Genomic DNA, 15639 nt, shown 5'->3' on the forward strand with positions numbered 1-15639 from the left:
TTTGTCATAACTAAATAATACTCCATTATCTGAATGAGCCAAAACTAATTTAACCATTTTCCTATAGTCAGATATCTTGGTTTTTCCCACATGTATAGTTCTTAAAAAAAGAATACAACGGTAGAAATTCTTATATGTAAGCTTTGTGCCTATACTTAATTATTAACTGAACTTGTGGGAGCTGCTTAAGTTAACTAATACACTCTAGAGAACAGCATTTCACCAATTGTTTTCCTTGAGACATCAATAGGGATTCTATGAAATGAGGTTCTCTGGTTAAATAAATTTGAGAAATGTTTCATACCTACCCTTGAATAAGTGATTCACAATCACAATAGCACTAAAACCTTAGAGAAGTCCCCTGGTAAAGAAATCCATCTCATTTTTAAAGCTTTCTTTAACCTAGTGTTTATCAATGACTTTGTTAGCAGCAAATGCTGTCTCACAAAGCAAAGCCAATAAGGCACACTTTTAGAAACAGCTTTGGAATCATCCCTCCCCCCCCCAAGTGAAGTTGCTTACCTTCAAGCACCTTTAAGAGCTTGTCAAGTCTAAAATTACTCTAGATGAGTATTTACCCAATGAATGTGAAAACCTAGTTCAAAAAGATATATGCACCCCTATGTTTATTGCACCGTTATTTACAATAGCTAAATTATGGAAGCAATCCAAGTGTCCATCGACAGATGAATGGATACAGAAGATGTGGCATGCATATATGGATATATGTATTGTATATAAAATATATATTATATATATACACAATGGAATATTACTCAGCCACAAAAAAGAATGAAATCTTGCCATTTGCACCAACATGGATGGATCTAGATGGTATAATGCTAAGTGAAATAAGTCCGAGAAAGAGAAATACCATATGATCTCATTCATATGTGGAATTTAACAAAAAAATAGAAATTAAAAAACAGACTTTTAAATATAGAGAAAAACTTGGCGTGCCTGGGTGGCTCAGTCGGTTAAGCGTCCAACTTCGGCTCAGGTCACGATTTCACGGTTCGTGGGTTTGAGCCCCACATTGGGCTCTGTGCTGACAGCTCAGAGCCTGTAGCCTGCTTTGGATTCTGTGTCTCCCTCTCTCTCCACCCGTTACCCACTCATACTCTCTGTCTCTGTCTCTCTCAAAAATAATTAAACATTTTTTAAACATTTAAGTACAGGGACCAAACTAATAGTTACCAGAAGGGAAGTGGGTGAGGGATGAGTGAAACAGGTGAAGGGGATTAAGAGCACACTTGTCATGATGAGCACTGAGTAGTATATGGAATTATTGAATCACTGTATTGTATGCCTGGAACTAATATAACACTGTATGCTAACTACACTGGAATTTTTAAAAATAAATTTAAAAAATAGTAACTAAAAATAAATAAAGTTACTCTAGATGAAATAATTTGAACAAAATCCTGTTTACGAAGGAAACCTCCACTGAGAATTCCTGCCTAGTTTTACATCAAATGTCATAGAACTTGTATGCTCGCTGCTCTGTAAATATCAGGTACCAGCCTTTGGCCAAGACGGACACAGATGTGCCCTGAGGTCTGCATGACACTTTCTGTTAATGTTGTTTCACAGGGACAGTGACTGGTATCCTTCAAGAGAGCTATTTTGTAGAGTATGCAGTCCAGATGAGGAGCTAGACAGCAGGATATTTGTCATTGAAAACAGAGGCCCCTTTTAGCTGTCATTAGCTCTATTCATTCATTCACTGAATGGATAGACATACGAGAGCAAGCTTTGGCGGAGTAAGCCAGGATGGAACCCGGAGGTGCTGGGAAGTGCTGTGCAAGATGCGCACCAGTGAGCACCAAAGATAACCATCACTGTTCTGGAATTGTAATGGGGTACGTCCTCTGGACCAAAGAATTTCAAGGGGCCTTACAGGGCCATGGGCAGGGTGACATAGACTTCCCAGGCCTGTGGCAGAGACCATTTTGTACCATGTTCATGTAATGATCCCAAGACCCAAACGATGGTATTGTCTGCAATGTCCACTACTGGGGGAAGAGTATTAGAAGTCTCTTCACCATCCTCATTGAGAAGACTCTTGGCTGCAAACTTGGGCCTTCTGAAGAAGATGTTAAGTATGGAGCAGATCCATTTCCCCCATTTGGCAATTGTGTGATTCCAGTTCTGTGCATGGTTTGAACCATACTGGGGGTGGGAGGGTTGGAAATCACAGTGCCCAGCAGAGAAGCCCAGCAAAGCTGATTTCCCCTAAGACCAACTAAACTGATTCCAGAAGTCCAGAGGTTCCTACCTGTTACACATGTGACCTCTAGTGGCCATAACTGGTAAAACTTGCTCCAAAGATGGGTGGTTTTGTGGGAATACTCACAGGAAAGTATCCTTTAATGTGCAATACTTGATTACTTTCTATATTAACCCTTCGCCCTCTTCACGATTCTCTTTCAGCATACATACCACCATATAAGTTAGCCATAATCAACACGATTTGGTTTCCAGACAAGACCCAATTCTGATTGTTACTTTAGCTAACGTAACTTGGGCTGGCATTAACATCTGAGTCTTTGTGGTCTAAACCACTCACAGCTGTCATGGCATCGACCCTGACTACATCCCAGGGTTCTGTAAGGATCAAACGACATGAAGCCTATCTAGATAAATAAAATTCCATATAAATGTGCTTGCTATTACTGCAAAGCCATTGAGTCTGTGATTCTGTAGACCACCGTTGTTTTCTTTCATGGAGTTGGTGAAGACATTTAAACTCTTCCGTCAAATCCTTTGTTGGGAATTTTGTCCCAATCCACAATCATGTAACAAGTGGCTGCTATGTAGATGTCATAATGTACTTACTGGCTCATTCAACAAACATGAGCTCCTACCTTATGCCAAATACCCCAGTGGGTACTGGGGTCCAGCAATGACCAGGAAAGACAAAGTCCTGTTCTAACAGAGTTTACACTGAGCTGAGTTAAAGGATTCATAATGGCTGAAATTGCCCTTATCCTTGGTTGAAATATAGTTTAACTGAGAAGAGAAGCTGAAAGACCCAGGTATGACACAAGCTGATATGTGAAAAGGCTTTCATAGAAATATAAACAAAGTGCCTTGAGGCAGGGATCCCACTGTGGCCGTGTGAAAGAGTGAAGTTAGAGCAGTGAATATGGACTCTGCCTTCTGGAAGATTAATGCTGGAGGGGTGACTTCTGGGAAATTATTTGGAGACCCATGAGGTCACCTGGAAAATGATCAACCTGGCAATTTGGTGTCTGTTTCTGGTTCTGGAAGAGTTGCCAAAAGTGTATGCAGAACATGCCCTTGAAATTGCTCGTTCTTACTTGGTAGACATATTGTTCTTTGAGATTCCAAATAAGAAGTAACCAGATTCACTGGATGCTCCCTGTTTTAAATATTAACTTTCTACACTATAAATATTAACTTAGTCCTTATACCAACTGCATGAGGTAGGTACCTCTAGCATCATACCCATATGCTGGTAGAGACCCTGAGGTAGAGAAACAGTAAGTAACCTGCCCAAGGTTATTTGGCTGCAAACAGTGGTGGAGTCACCCCCAAGCAGCTGGTTCCAGAGCTGCATGCTCACCACTGTGCTGTATCATTTCTCAAGACTTCATCTCAAAGTCCATGGGAACTTTGAGAGACACACACAAAACATTCAGGGTAATAACTGCCTGAGGTCTAGGATTGTTTCAAAATATTTCAGTATGAAAGAAAGGAAGGAGGGATGGATGGAGAAGCCATGGGGCTAATTATTTGGGGTGCCTGGGTGGCTTGGTCCGTTAAGTATCCAACTCTTGATTTCAGCTCAGGAATGATCTCACAGTTCATGAGTTCAAGCTCCATGCTATCAGCACAGAGCCTGCTTGGGATTCTCTCTCTCCCTCTCTCTCACCCCCTCTCCCATTTAAAAAAAAAAATCTTGCTATGATTTAATATAGTTGATAGATCTCTGGGCGTCATTATAGCATTGCCTGTTTCCATAATAACAAATATAATCCATTGCTAGTGAATTTGAGGATTTTGAAATATTTATTGTCTTACTGTCAATATCAAAAGACTTTTTATTAATGATCTGGGTAATTTAGGTCAAGGTGATGAGTTTCACTAGGTTATTGATGCCGATGGAGTGCCCTGTGTATTGAAAACTACTTGGCACCTCATTTGCCAAACATCATGGCCATATGCCTTCTGTTTTAACCAATAAGGATCGATTTTCCTGCCAAAAGTATTTGATAGAATAGCAAAATGTCTGAGTGAGAAGGAACCTCAAAGACATCTTCTTCCAAAGTTCTCATTTTATAGCTGGGAAAGTTGAAGCTTGGAGAACTTACATGATCAGCCCAAGATAAGAGTGGGAACATTAAATGTCTGCGTACAGTGAACACATAGCTAGTTAATGGCAGTGCGAGAATTAAAACCTGGGTTTCTTGAACTCTAGGGGGTGGGGAGGGTGTCCGACTCCCATCAAGACGAGCCGTGCCCAGAAAAGGTCTGTGGCAGCCCACGTGGAGACATGGTCTCCAGGCTTCACCTGTGACTGCAGCTCTGGCAGGCAGTTGCCAGGTTAGAAGTCTCGGGAGGAAGGTGAAGAAAGACGAGCCACCTTCCGCTTGGGAATGGAAGGGGCCAAATGGATCTTCGTCCTCCCCTGGTGGTTTCCAAACTTTTCGATCCAAACTTTTAGGTTTTGTGTGTTTCCTCCACATCCCCTGTTCACACGCACCAGCTGTGTCTCCCACGAGGGGCACGGAAAAATCATGGCTGTTGCACCTGAAGATGCTTCTCAGTGGTGTAGTTGGGGCTCTGTGGCAATGAAATCCCCCTGTGATGGGCCAGAAGCGAGGGCCAGCCATTTCCCAAGAGGGAAGGATGCAGACGGTCTTAATAAAAGTATCTGGAGTCACCACCACCACACCATCCCAGTTGACCTGATCTCCTTATCCTGAGGAGTCTTATAGGGCACTTCAAAAGGTAAAATCTCACCTTTCCCATGTCTGGTGCACACCTTTCTACAACACTGAACCTGCCTTTGTCGGTGGCATTCCTTCCTTAAGGTCTAGAGGTCTCAAACCACATGCTTTCCAGGACCCCAGCAGGTAAGGTAAAGAATGAAGTTGGCCAGGGGTACCTGGGTGGCTCAGTTGGTTAAGTGTCCAACTCTCAGTTTCGGCTCAGGTCATGATTTCACAGCTTCGTGGGTTCAAGCCCCATGTCGGGCTCTGCGCTGATAGTGTAGAGCCTGCTTGAGAATCTCTCTCTGTCTCTCTGTCTCTCTCTCTGTCTCTCTACCCCTCCCCTGCTCATGCTGTCTCTGTCTCTCTCAAAATAAATAAATACAACTTAAAAAATTTTTTTTTAAAAATGAAGCTGCCCAATGTGAGACCGGGGTGACCTGGAAAGAACAAGGCTAGTTCTCACTCAAAGGTTGTACAGCGCTGTTTTGTCCATGCAGAAAGGCTCAGCAGGTCAGCTGCCCCATCGGCAGCTTCTGGTGCAGGGGAGGAACCTGGTGAGGTTCTTTTGCCTCATCTGGTACCATCGTCAGCACCCTGGGACCTCAGCACGGCGTCCCTTTGGAAGAGCCTGTTTTCCTCAACTGCAAAAAGTGGGTTTCTGAGGCTTGAAGGCACTGCCCTCTCTGACGGTCGGATTCAGGAATCCGTGATGGAGCACATGTCCCCAAAACAACTGGAGCCAGTGTCTGACACGTATTTGCAAAGTGCCTGTGGGCCTCCTTGGTCTGACTGACTTTCAGCACTGGCGTCCTCGAGACCTTTGTTGGATGGGCTTGTGACATTATCTTTATTAGCTTTCAGTCCCTGTGCTCAGGTGACCACCACCGTTCCGGGACCACTCTGTCAGAGGTTGCTTTTTGCCAGTGTTCTCTTCTTTCTAGAAGCCGTCATGAGCAGACGAGCTTAGAAAGGGTGTTCTCTTCGTGTTGTTTCAGGGAAAATAGAGAAAGTCAAACCTCCTCCATCCCCCTCACCTGAAGGCCCCAGCTCGCAGCCTGACTTAGCCCCCGAAGAGGCTGCCGGATCCCAGCGGCCCAAGAATCTGATGCAGACCCTCATGGAAGACTATGAGACACACAAATCTAAAAGGCGTGAGAGAATGGATGATAGTAGTGTAAGTTTTTCCTCCTTTCCTCCTTCACTCGTCTGAGGTCGAACGGCAGCGTGGCGTTCTGTGTTCCAGGTCAGACATGGGCGTGTGTGCACTGGTCTGGCCAGCATCCTGGTTCCAAAGCCAGTTTTCAAATGTGTGGTTTAACGTGACTGGAGTCGGGTTTGGGTTTTTTGCCTTGTTTCTCAAAAAATGTTGATCATGCAGGGGGAACCGGAGCTGGAGCTCACGGGCACACTGGTGGACGGGATGCTTGGTGCGTAGGGAAACAAACAAACAAACAAACAAACACGTAAGGACAACGCGGGGGGAAGGACACGAGCATCCTGAAATCATCCCCAGGCACCAGGGACTGATTGCTGCCATCGCTGGCCTGCCCCGTAGAGATTTTATCTGCCTGGAGAACTGGGGCTGTGCCCTTCCTTCCGTGTCTGCTCCGAGCGATCCCCATAAACGTTACACTGCGTTGGAAAGGCTGACTGTGTTTTGGGCTATTACCAAGCCTGTGCGTACAGTTTGGTAGGAAAGAGATATTTTAAATGACAGTTAGAAACCACAGGGCTACCCTGCTATCCTCAACCCTCAAGACGGTTGCACGTGACACTCACACGAACCCTGAAGGAAATCATCTGCTCCGTGGTTTCTTTCTCCAGTGAGAGATGTGAGGGCTGCTGCTCCCCACAGCGCCCCCCCAGCCAGGAGCCCCGGGACCAGCCTTAGGGGCCCATGCCCCCCTCCTGGGAGTCTGGTGGCCTTAGTCTCTCCACATTCCCATCCCCACCCAGTTTCACTTAGGTCGTAAGTAGCTTGACTCAGTTGAATGCACTACCCAGTTTACCTGGACAGTCCTGGTTTGTGCCTGTGGTCCTGGTGTAATTTTTAACAGCATCCCCTTTCACCTTTAAAAGTGCCCCAGTTTGGATGATAAATGATTGGGTCACCCTAACCTCGAATGCTACAGACTCGTAGCAGGATTTCCATGCTGACCTACTGCCTTTCATATCCTGGTTGACTAACTTAAAAGATTTCTGAAGTTGAAGCCAGATACTGAGTGATGCTTTTAAGATATTTAGTGGCAAAGAAAGCAAACACATGTAGAGCAGCCTGATGGCTCACTGCGTCCCCAGGCTCTCCCTTGGGTTTGTACCTAAGCTGCCTGGAATACTGATTCAGGTACTCCTGTTAGGCTGGAGCATTTGGGAGCCATTCCTCATTTGCACAGTGGGATGGAGCCTAGCCCTCAGTGGGTGCTACAGACACTTTTGTTGCTTGGGCTCCTTCCCCAAGCCCATAGGGCTTCAGCCCATCAAATCACCTTAACCAGTCCTTCTTTGCAGCCCTACTTAAAATATGGAGTTTACCTTCAGGTATTTTCTGGAGCCTGTGCTTTTGACGCTTAGTGCTGTAAGTGGCTTCTTTTCTCCCAGTGAGTCCACACCATACGTCAGCAGCTCTGGCAGAAGTTAGCTGAGTGGACCCCTTGCATTCTGGCATGGAAGGGGAAGAACAAATGGAAACACTTTGCATGTGACCCATGCAAGTGTTTTCTGAGCACATTCTGCATATCTCTTGTGTGCGCCTTCTGTGTTGGAGGGCAGATATTAGAGGAAAATACTATCCAAAGAAGTGAAGAGCCCACTCCTACTCATTCCACAGGCAGAGGCTGGCAGCCGCCTTCATGCAAACTCAGGAGGCAACCAGATTGGCTTTCCCCTTTGCATTGAGGAAGCTACTTGGAATCAACATTTTAATATACTGATTACCCTTCGCTTACGCAATAAAGTGGCAGCCTCCTGTCTCTATTTTTCTCAAGTAAATAAACATTTCAAATAAGGAAGAAACCTACTAACTGATCAGGCTGTTAACATCCTCAGCTCTTGAAGTCAAAGCCAAGTGTCTTGCACCGTTCTTGATATTACAAGAGAACCAAGTCCGTTGTTGTAGAAAATTCTTAGGAACAGAACAAAACCTATCCAATGCACTATACCCTCTTTTAAGAGACCTGAAACTTCAAGAACATATTCAGATTGCTTCTAAAGCAAATAGATGATCATCAGCCAAACTTCATTTTAGAGCCACATCTGACCTCACCTCGTAGCCCTTTTAATTCAGGGGACCTTTTCTACTGTATCTACTCAAGTCACTGGAGAATGTGTTGAAGTTTACCTGCAGGAATGAACAAACCATTTGTTTTCCTAGCCAATCTCTGGCCCCTTCTTTAATTGTCTCTTCTACTGGAAGGCTAGTAACAGAGAGCAAATGGATTGCGTGATGTATGACTGTGTAATTGGCTTCCCTGTCCCAGAAGCTGGTAGTTCTGTTTTCCTGGTTCCATTCACCCACAGTATTCTGAGGGGGAAACATGGCTTCTTAGATTGTCCACCCTCTAGGAGCCTCACCCAGCTCACCTGAGTCCAGTGTCACCTGACACATCCATCTGCCAGGATTCCTTCCAGTAAGTCACTTGGCAACACTATGAGTCCCTCACACATGATCAGGACCAAACCATGTGTTTGCCCATAGGAGGCAGTGAGTTCTTTCTGGTTGACATGAAAACAATTTGACTCGCTTGCTAAGGAGAAGGAAGACCTAAAAACCAAATGGGGCAATCGTGATGTAAGTATAGTGATACGTTAGGCACAATGCTATTATTGAGCGTGAAGGACAGAAGAAAGAGAAGACAGAGAAGCCAAGGGAAGCCATGCCTGTAGTTTCATGAGTAGTTTTTGCCAACCCCCGAGAAAAACATCATGGCCATCAAAACAGATTCAGTCCCCCCATCCCGGGAGCAGCAGTGGTTGCTGGAGTCCTGTCCCCAGGTCATTGCCAGCTGAAGTTTTCCCACTTTATAAAAAATCGTATGCAGGCCAGGAAGGAAACCTCTGGCTCGTGGACCCCCTGCCATGGGGATGGTGTGAGGAAAGGAAGCTGTAACATCCAGTAGCCTTTTTCATGTCCCTGAGCTGTCCCCCTCTTCTGCTGAAAACAAGGTGACGGTCAAAGACGATAGAAGATGGGAAATTAAATCATGACTCTTGGAATATCTACCCACACGTCACTGCATCAGGAATATTAAGTCATCTGTGGATGTTCTGCTCATTTCGCAGTTGGTGAAAAAGTCAATAACAAAGGATCGGGAGAAAGCCCCTTTTCTTGAAAAGTTCTCCCCGAATGGCCATCACTAACTCAGACCTTGAGCAGGTGCCCACCCGCCAGTGTCCTTGTTCTGTGTGACATGGTCACTAATGAATGTCTCTGTGCTGAAGGCTTCAGCCAGGCCCCACTGACAAATGGACCCCTCACCTAATTTGGGGGTAAGGAGGTTGCTACCCCACCCCTACCCCCTACCCCCTGGCTGTTTACCAGCCTTTACAGGGCCTTTGTAAGAATGTTTAGAATGGCGCCATTTTTCATCTGCCAGGATGCACCTGCCATGCTGTGAGGGGAGTGGGGGCACTGAACTTCAACCCCACCCCCACCCCCCACCCCCTCAGCTTGGTGCTTTTGTGCAGTGTGCGCATTGCACATCCAGATGCAGCAGTCCTGTTCTTACTGTGCGTTTCTCTTATCTGGAAATGTTTTCTTATGTGGAAATGTGCCCTTATCTGGGCCCGATGCCATCTCTGGTCAGTCATGTAACACATGATGGACTGATGAATCATAGTTTCCTAGAGGGTTCCTTGATGCCTCGCAAAGGAAAGATATGTAGGCAAAACTGTTTTTCTGGCCAGCTATTCTCCCAACCTGACCTGAGCTGAGCCTCAGAAAACCATGGGTTCTTGAGTCAGTGATGCTCTTGAACAGGTTGGTGGGTTTGCTTTCTCTTTCTCAATTAATGCTGGTCTGCATCCCAATCACAGTCTCCTGGGGCATTCAGTCCCAGCCCCACTTCTAGCATAGGATCTACTCTTGGTCGGTTTTCTACTGTCTCTCTTACACCAAAAATAGATACTGAGAAGTATTTCAGCCATCCCTGACTGTCTTGAAATAAGAAAAGACCTCACTTATTCACCTGGGGTAAGTCAAAGCTGGGGGCTAAGCAGTTACTGCTTTCCTGAGAATTCCTCGCACACGTTTCCCACCAACCCAAGACACCCCATGGCCCACTCTCATTGAGTGGATGAGGGAAGCGCACTCAGGGCCCCACACCCCAGGCTCCACAGGAAGCCCAGCTTACAGTCAACAGTGTTTCGTACTGCCCAGATTTCTCCTAGCTGCTCACGAAAGAGGAGGTACGAAAAGAGGAGGAAAGCTCCAAGCTCATCAGCCCCCAGTCATCAGCCCAATCAGTACAGACCTGTAATTTTCAAGCAGTTAGTGATCACAGACATATGATCCCACCTAGCCATCCTATGGTTGCCAACCCCAAAGCCCAGGAAATGCTTCCAGTGTCCTAAGCTGTGTAAATGTGAGGTCATCACCTCAATTCCAGCAGAGGCTGGCCAAAGCTGGTTCTTCTATGTGATCTCCCATAGCTGGCCCATTTTTTTTTTTTCTGAGCTGTTCTTGTGGAGGCTTTTAGTCTCCTACAGGTACTAAAGGGTCACTTCAGTTGCTACAGGATCACCCCACTCTCAGGAACTTATCCAGACCCCCAGGATAGTGATGAGGGGGGCTGTGGGCCTTCCCCAGGCAGTGCCGTTCACAACTCAGCTACAGAGATTCTGCCTCTACGAACCTTGGATCCAAATCAACTCCTGCCTGTGGTTAGTGTCTTTTTTGTGGGGGACAACGGGCTACAGGACCGCTGTGGGGCTCGAAGGAACTACGGGAAGAGAAAAGGCTATTTGGCTACGGATTCCAGCAAATCCAAAACGGTCATCAAAGACCTTGTTGGTGGGCAGCTGGTTGCATACTGGGGCGGGGAAGAATCTTGTTAATTCAAAGCACAGAAAACAGAAGCGACAAATCTTGAATTAACAAAGTATGGCTTATCTGATATTTTTATCAATGCATAACAGGGTATCTCCTCGCTCCAAAAGATACAGATTTTTCAATAAACTAATATCAGATGAAGCGAGTCTGGCGTGGGTGTGTAATGGCCTCCCGGTGTCACTTCCCCGCTCGCCTGCCCCCAGCGTGGTGCCGATTCCCGGCTGGGGGGTGTTGTGTGAGCGTGTCTCTGCTGTGTACTAACCCTGCTCTTTTCCCTCTCTGCCAGTACACCTCTAAGTTACTGTCTTGCAAGGTGACTTCCGAGGTACTTTTCCACTTGTTTGTCTCGGTGTTCCTGCATGCCTGACCCAAGTGCATGCTCTTGTGGTTGGCCGTTCCCTGACATGTTAAAGGAGAAGGGCAAGAAAACAGCTCGTCTCCGTATTTCTTTCTTCCAGCCTTTGCGGAACTGGGGACTGCCTGGAAATGTTGGGGTGTATGCAACAGTGCTACCCGCTGCTGTGGTTTGCTGTGCTGTGTGTGGGGGGGGGGGGCTGGAGAAGACCTCGCCCTGCTCACGGATCTGGAGGGTGTTTGCACTCGAGGGCACGGACGTTAGTTTCTCCAGGCACTGATAGCAAATATACTCGGGTCTGGTTAGAAAACAAGGCCGCTCAAGCGGACCGAGCTGTTGATTCTGACCAGTCCTTTGGTTGCCATAGCACAGATCCAGAGAGTTCGGCTCCATAGCCTCGGGACAAGTTACTCCAACACCGAACCATCCCAGTGCCCACTTCCCTCCCTGCCCCGATCTTGAAACCTGTTTTTGTTTGTTTTAGAAGCTCCTGTCAGTATTGAATTTCCCCGAACCTCCTCCTTTCTGTACAGTTTCCTTTTACACAGATTTCACAAATACCTGTGCTGTGAAAAGTCACAGTGTTTCCTTTTCCTCTATTTTTAAATATTTTTCCTTTTTTTATGGGAAAACACTGTGTTTTCCTATTTTTTTTTTCTTTAGCATTTGACTATTTTTAAAAGAATTAGTTTAAATCTACAGCACTGGGGGGAGACTCATTCACTCATTGGCTCGATTAACAATCTAGTGAGGACCTAGCAGGCACCAGGCACTTTTCTAGGTTCCAAAAACAGAACAGTTGACAAAACCAAGTCCCTGATGTCACAGGGTTGGCATTCAAGTGTTCCATTAAGAACAGATAATAAAACGATAAAGTCCACCTTTCCAGCTTTGACCATTCTTATCATTTCGTAGTATTTGCTTAATATTTTAAAAATAAACTAATATGGCAAATACCATTCAGGCCCTCTTGTTACTTCTCCCAGTCCCCACTTCTCTCTCTCCTGAGGGGTAACTTCTCTTGAGTTGGGGTTCATCATTTCTATGCATGTTTTTACATTTATATTTCATATGTTTCTATACATGAATAACATCCTATGGTTTTGCATGCCTTAAAACTTTCTAAAAATGACATACTATAGCATCTTCCACTCCTCACTTTATTCTGTCTACATTGGTTTTTTTAATAGGTTTATTTATTTTGAGAGAGAGAGTGAGAGAGAGAGACAGAGCATGAGTGAAGAGGGACAGAGAGAGAGAGAGAGAGAGAGAGAGAGAGAGAGAATCCCAAGCAGGCTCCATGCTGTCAGCACAGAGCCTGATGCGGGGCTCAGTCTCATGAACTGTGAGAATCATGACCTGAGCCAAAATCAAGAGTCACATGCTTAGCTGACTGAGCGACCCAGGCGCCCCTGTCTACCTTGTTTTTAGATGTGTCCATGTTGTTACTTGGGGCTCTACTTTATTCATTATAACTGCTGTATAGGATCCCTTTGAATGACTGTAGCACTATTTATTCATCCTCCTATTTCCTATGGAAATGTTGGTTGGTTCTCTCTCTCTCTTGATTGGTTCACTTTTTTTCTTTTTTTTCTTTTTTTGACATTACAAACAACGCTTCAGTGAATGTTACTGTACATGTCGCTTTGCATAACCTACAGAAGAGTTTCTATCTATACGTCTAGGAGCGGAAGAACTAGTTAATAAGGACAACACATCCTCACACTCATTACATATTGCAAATTATTCTTCAGAATGGCTGTGCTAACTTATAGCACAATATATTTTTAAAACCTCCCTATTTTGCAAAATCTTTAGAACCAGAGATGGGAGCTGATGATGATCAGTAATTTTCTTTCATAAGATATAAAATGAATATTGAGAATATCATTATGCTTCTCATCTTGGCAATGGCAGTGGAAGATTTCGGCCCTAGGCCCCTATCCCCTCTGAGTTAGCACCATTAAGAATAACAAAAATCCAATTGAATATATTCAAGGAAGGTAAAACTGGTACCAGTCTGTCTTCAGCTGAAGAGAAATTTAGGAAGACAAAATGTTCACGTAAATAGGGTGATTGACATTACTTAACCCCTCTGCCTTTTGTTACATCCCCCCAAATACAATTGTCTCTGTTGATGTCTAGGCAAAGTTCAGCAATTTTCTGGAATCCCCGCAAGCACTAGAGAGGGAAAATTCATATTTAGAGGGTTGTTCAAAGACAACTGATTTTTTTCCCTCCCACCAGGTCTAAATCTGAATTTGCAAAATCAATAAAGCCTTAAATCAGGTTTTTCTATTATTATTTTTAAACTTTTTTTGTTTTCCCCTCTCCATTCCTCCAGAGTATAATTGCTCTTTCTGTTGCTTCTTCCAACAAACTATTTTACTGTTTTGAAAAGAATTATTTCAAGTCTACAGAACTGTAGGGAGAGTCACTTACTCATTCACTCAGTTAACAATCTACTGAGGACCTACTACGCGCATAGGCACTGAGCCGCGGGGCAGCGTGGTGGCCTAGGGCATCAGCTCCACACCCAGGATTCTGGGTGCCCATCTGAGCTTCTCCTCCACCTTAACATTGGTCAACTTAACCTCCCTTTGCTTCAGTTTCTTCCTATGTGAAGTGCGATTAACAATAGTAATAATAGGAATAGTGTGAATCCCGTAGGACAGTCAAGATCAAAACAGTAAGTGGTGCACAAGGACATGTGATGTGTTACTAGAGCCCTGAGGCAAGTGCTTTTTTTTTTTCTACCCAGAAAAGAAAGGAATGGGCTTTAGGAAATAAAGTTCATATGCAGTAACTCAAGTGTCAGAGCTCTAGATTTGCTCTAGAGAAACACGCACGCGCACACACACACACACACACACACACACACTACAGTACTGTACTCTGAATTAATTATGGAACAAATGCTCATTTAGATGAGCTATGGCCTAACCCTAAAGGGCTTGGCCTTTGAACCTTCAAAAGGCCATCGTAGAGTGGCCCCTGAGCCAGTCCTGGATCAGAAACCTTGGGCACCTGAAGACAATTTGATCGCAAGGTTGCTGGCTGTTTTTATCATGACCCGTTTATTTTCCTGTCTTTGCCATTATGAGAGGCTCTAGATGTCCTCAGAAATTCAATATCTTGTTAAGCAGCATACAAATTAGGGGAATGAATTAAGAAAAGAGCCTTCGTTATTGGCGTAAGTGAATTCTTTGGGCTGCAGCAAGCAGATATTCAAATCCAAGCTGTGCTGAATATTTCCATAATTATAAAGATTTCCCTGCCCATAATGCTTTCTGATGGCTAAGCTCCATGAGGGCAGAGGCCATTCTATCCTCAACATAAAGCACTGCACCTGACACTTGGTAGGAAGCCAGTAAGTATCTGTAAGATGGATGGAGAGACAGATTGTAACATGGGTTCCTGAAGAACAAAGGAGACTGAATTTATTTAAGATGATTGAGAATTAAAATAGAGCATAAATAACAAGACAAGGGACCATTCTTTTCAGAGCCATGATTGATTTTTAGCTTTTCTGGAAGCTTTTCAGTTTGTATCTACAACCAGCCAAGTGAACAGATGAGCATCTTACACAATGTAGAGTTCCTTATAAAATGATAAAATTTTATAAAATTTAAATTATAAATTATAATTATAAATTATAAAAACTATAAAAATGCCTCGTGTTGGAACACCACTTCATAGCTTACAAAGCCCCTTCACATAATGACAGAACTAATGATCGTTTGAAAACTATGCACCAGGATCTACGCTAAGTGCTGTGCATACGTTGCCCCATTTATTCCTCAGGCCAACTCTGAACTGTAGTTTTTATAATTCCCATTTCACACATCAGAGAACTGAGGCACAAGGTAAGTGACTTTTCTAAGGTCACTAGGGTTTAAATCTAGACTTGCTTGGACTCCAGAGTCAGCACTGCCTCCGGAGAAAGCCTGGGAAAGACGGCAGGTGCTGTTTCTATCTTGCAGATAAAGAGATGCCATGAACGACACCAACGTGTTCCAGACAGGACTGGAAAGAAAGGACTTCCAGTTCCAGTCCAGTGCTGTTTCTCAGTACCATGTTACCACGCACTGACCTTCTAGAAGAATCCTCTATTTACCTACACCAGATTTGGAAGCATTCTTTGCTCCTCCTACTGGTTTCTTATTCTTAGATATGGAATAAGTGACCATGGTATGCTTACACAAGACACTTTGTGACATGGCTTATGTGCTTAACAATGACGATTCACTTAGGAGACATGGCTAGTGCATCCTACA

General features: G+C 44.6%; 1 protein-coding gene across 15 annotated transcripts in view; it reads left to right on the top strand.

Moving 5' to 3' along the window:
* PALM2AKAP2 (PALM2 and AKAP2 fusion) overlaps nucleotides 1–15639 on the top strand; it is a 488279-nt gene that overhangs the window by 467306 nt on the left and 5334 nt on the right. For 11 of the 15 annotated variants that reach the window (XM_045043558.1, XM_019816297.3, XM_045043559.1 and 8 more), the window contains 2 exons: nucleotides 5957–6135; nucleotides 11294–11332. The exons of 2 other annotated variants lie outside the window; for them this stretch is intronic. In XM_045043558.1, coding sequence (XP_044899493.1) covers nucleotides 5957–6135; nucleotides 11294–11332 — 218 coding nt within the window. The remainder of the gene's footprint in view (nucleotides 1–5956; nucleotides 6136–11293; nucleotides 11333–15639) is intronic. 2 more of the 15 variants (XM_023242552.2, XM_045043564.1) reach the window with 1 other exon arrangement.

Source organism: Felis catus, chromosome D4 (assembly GCF_018350175.1).
Source record: "Felis catus isolate Fca126 chromosome D4, F.catus_Fca126_mat1.0, whole genome shotgun sequence".
Taxonomy (NCBI): Eukaryota; Metazoa; Chordata; class Mammalia; order Carnivora; family Felidae; genus Felis; species Felis catus.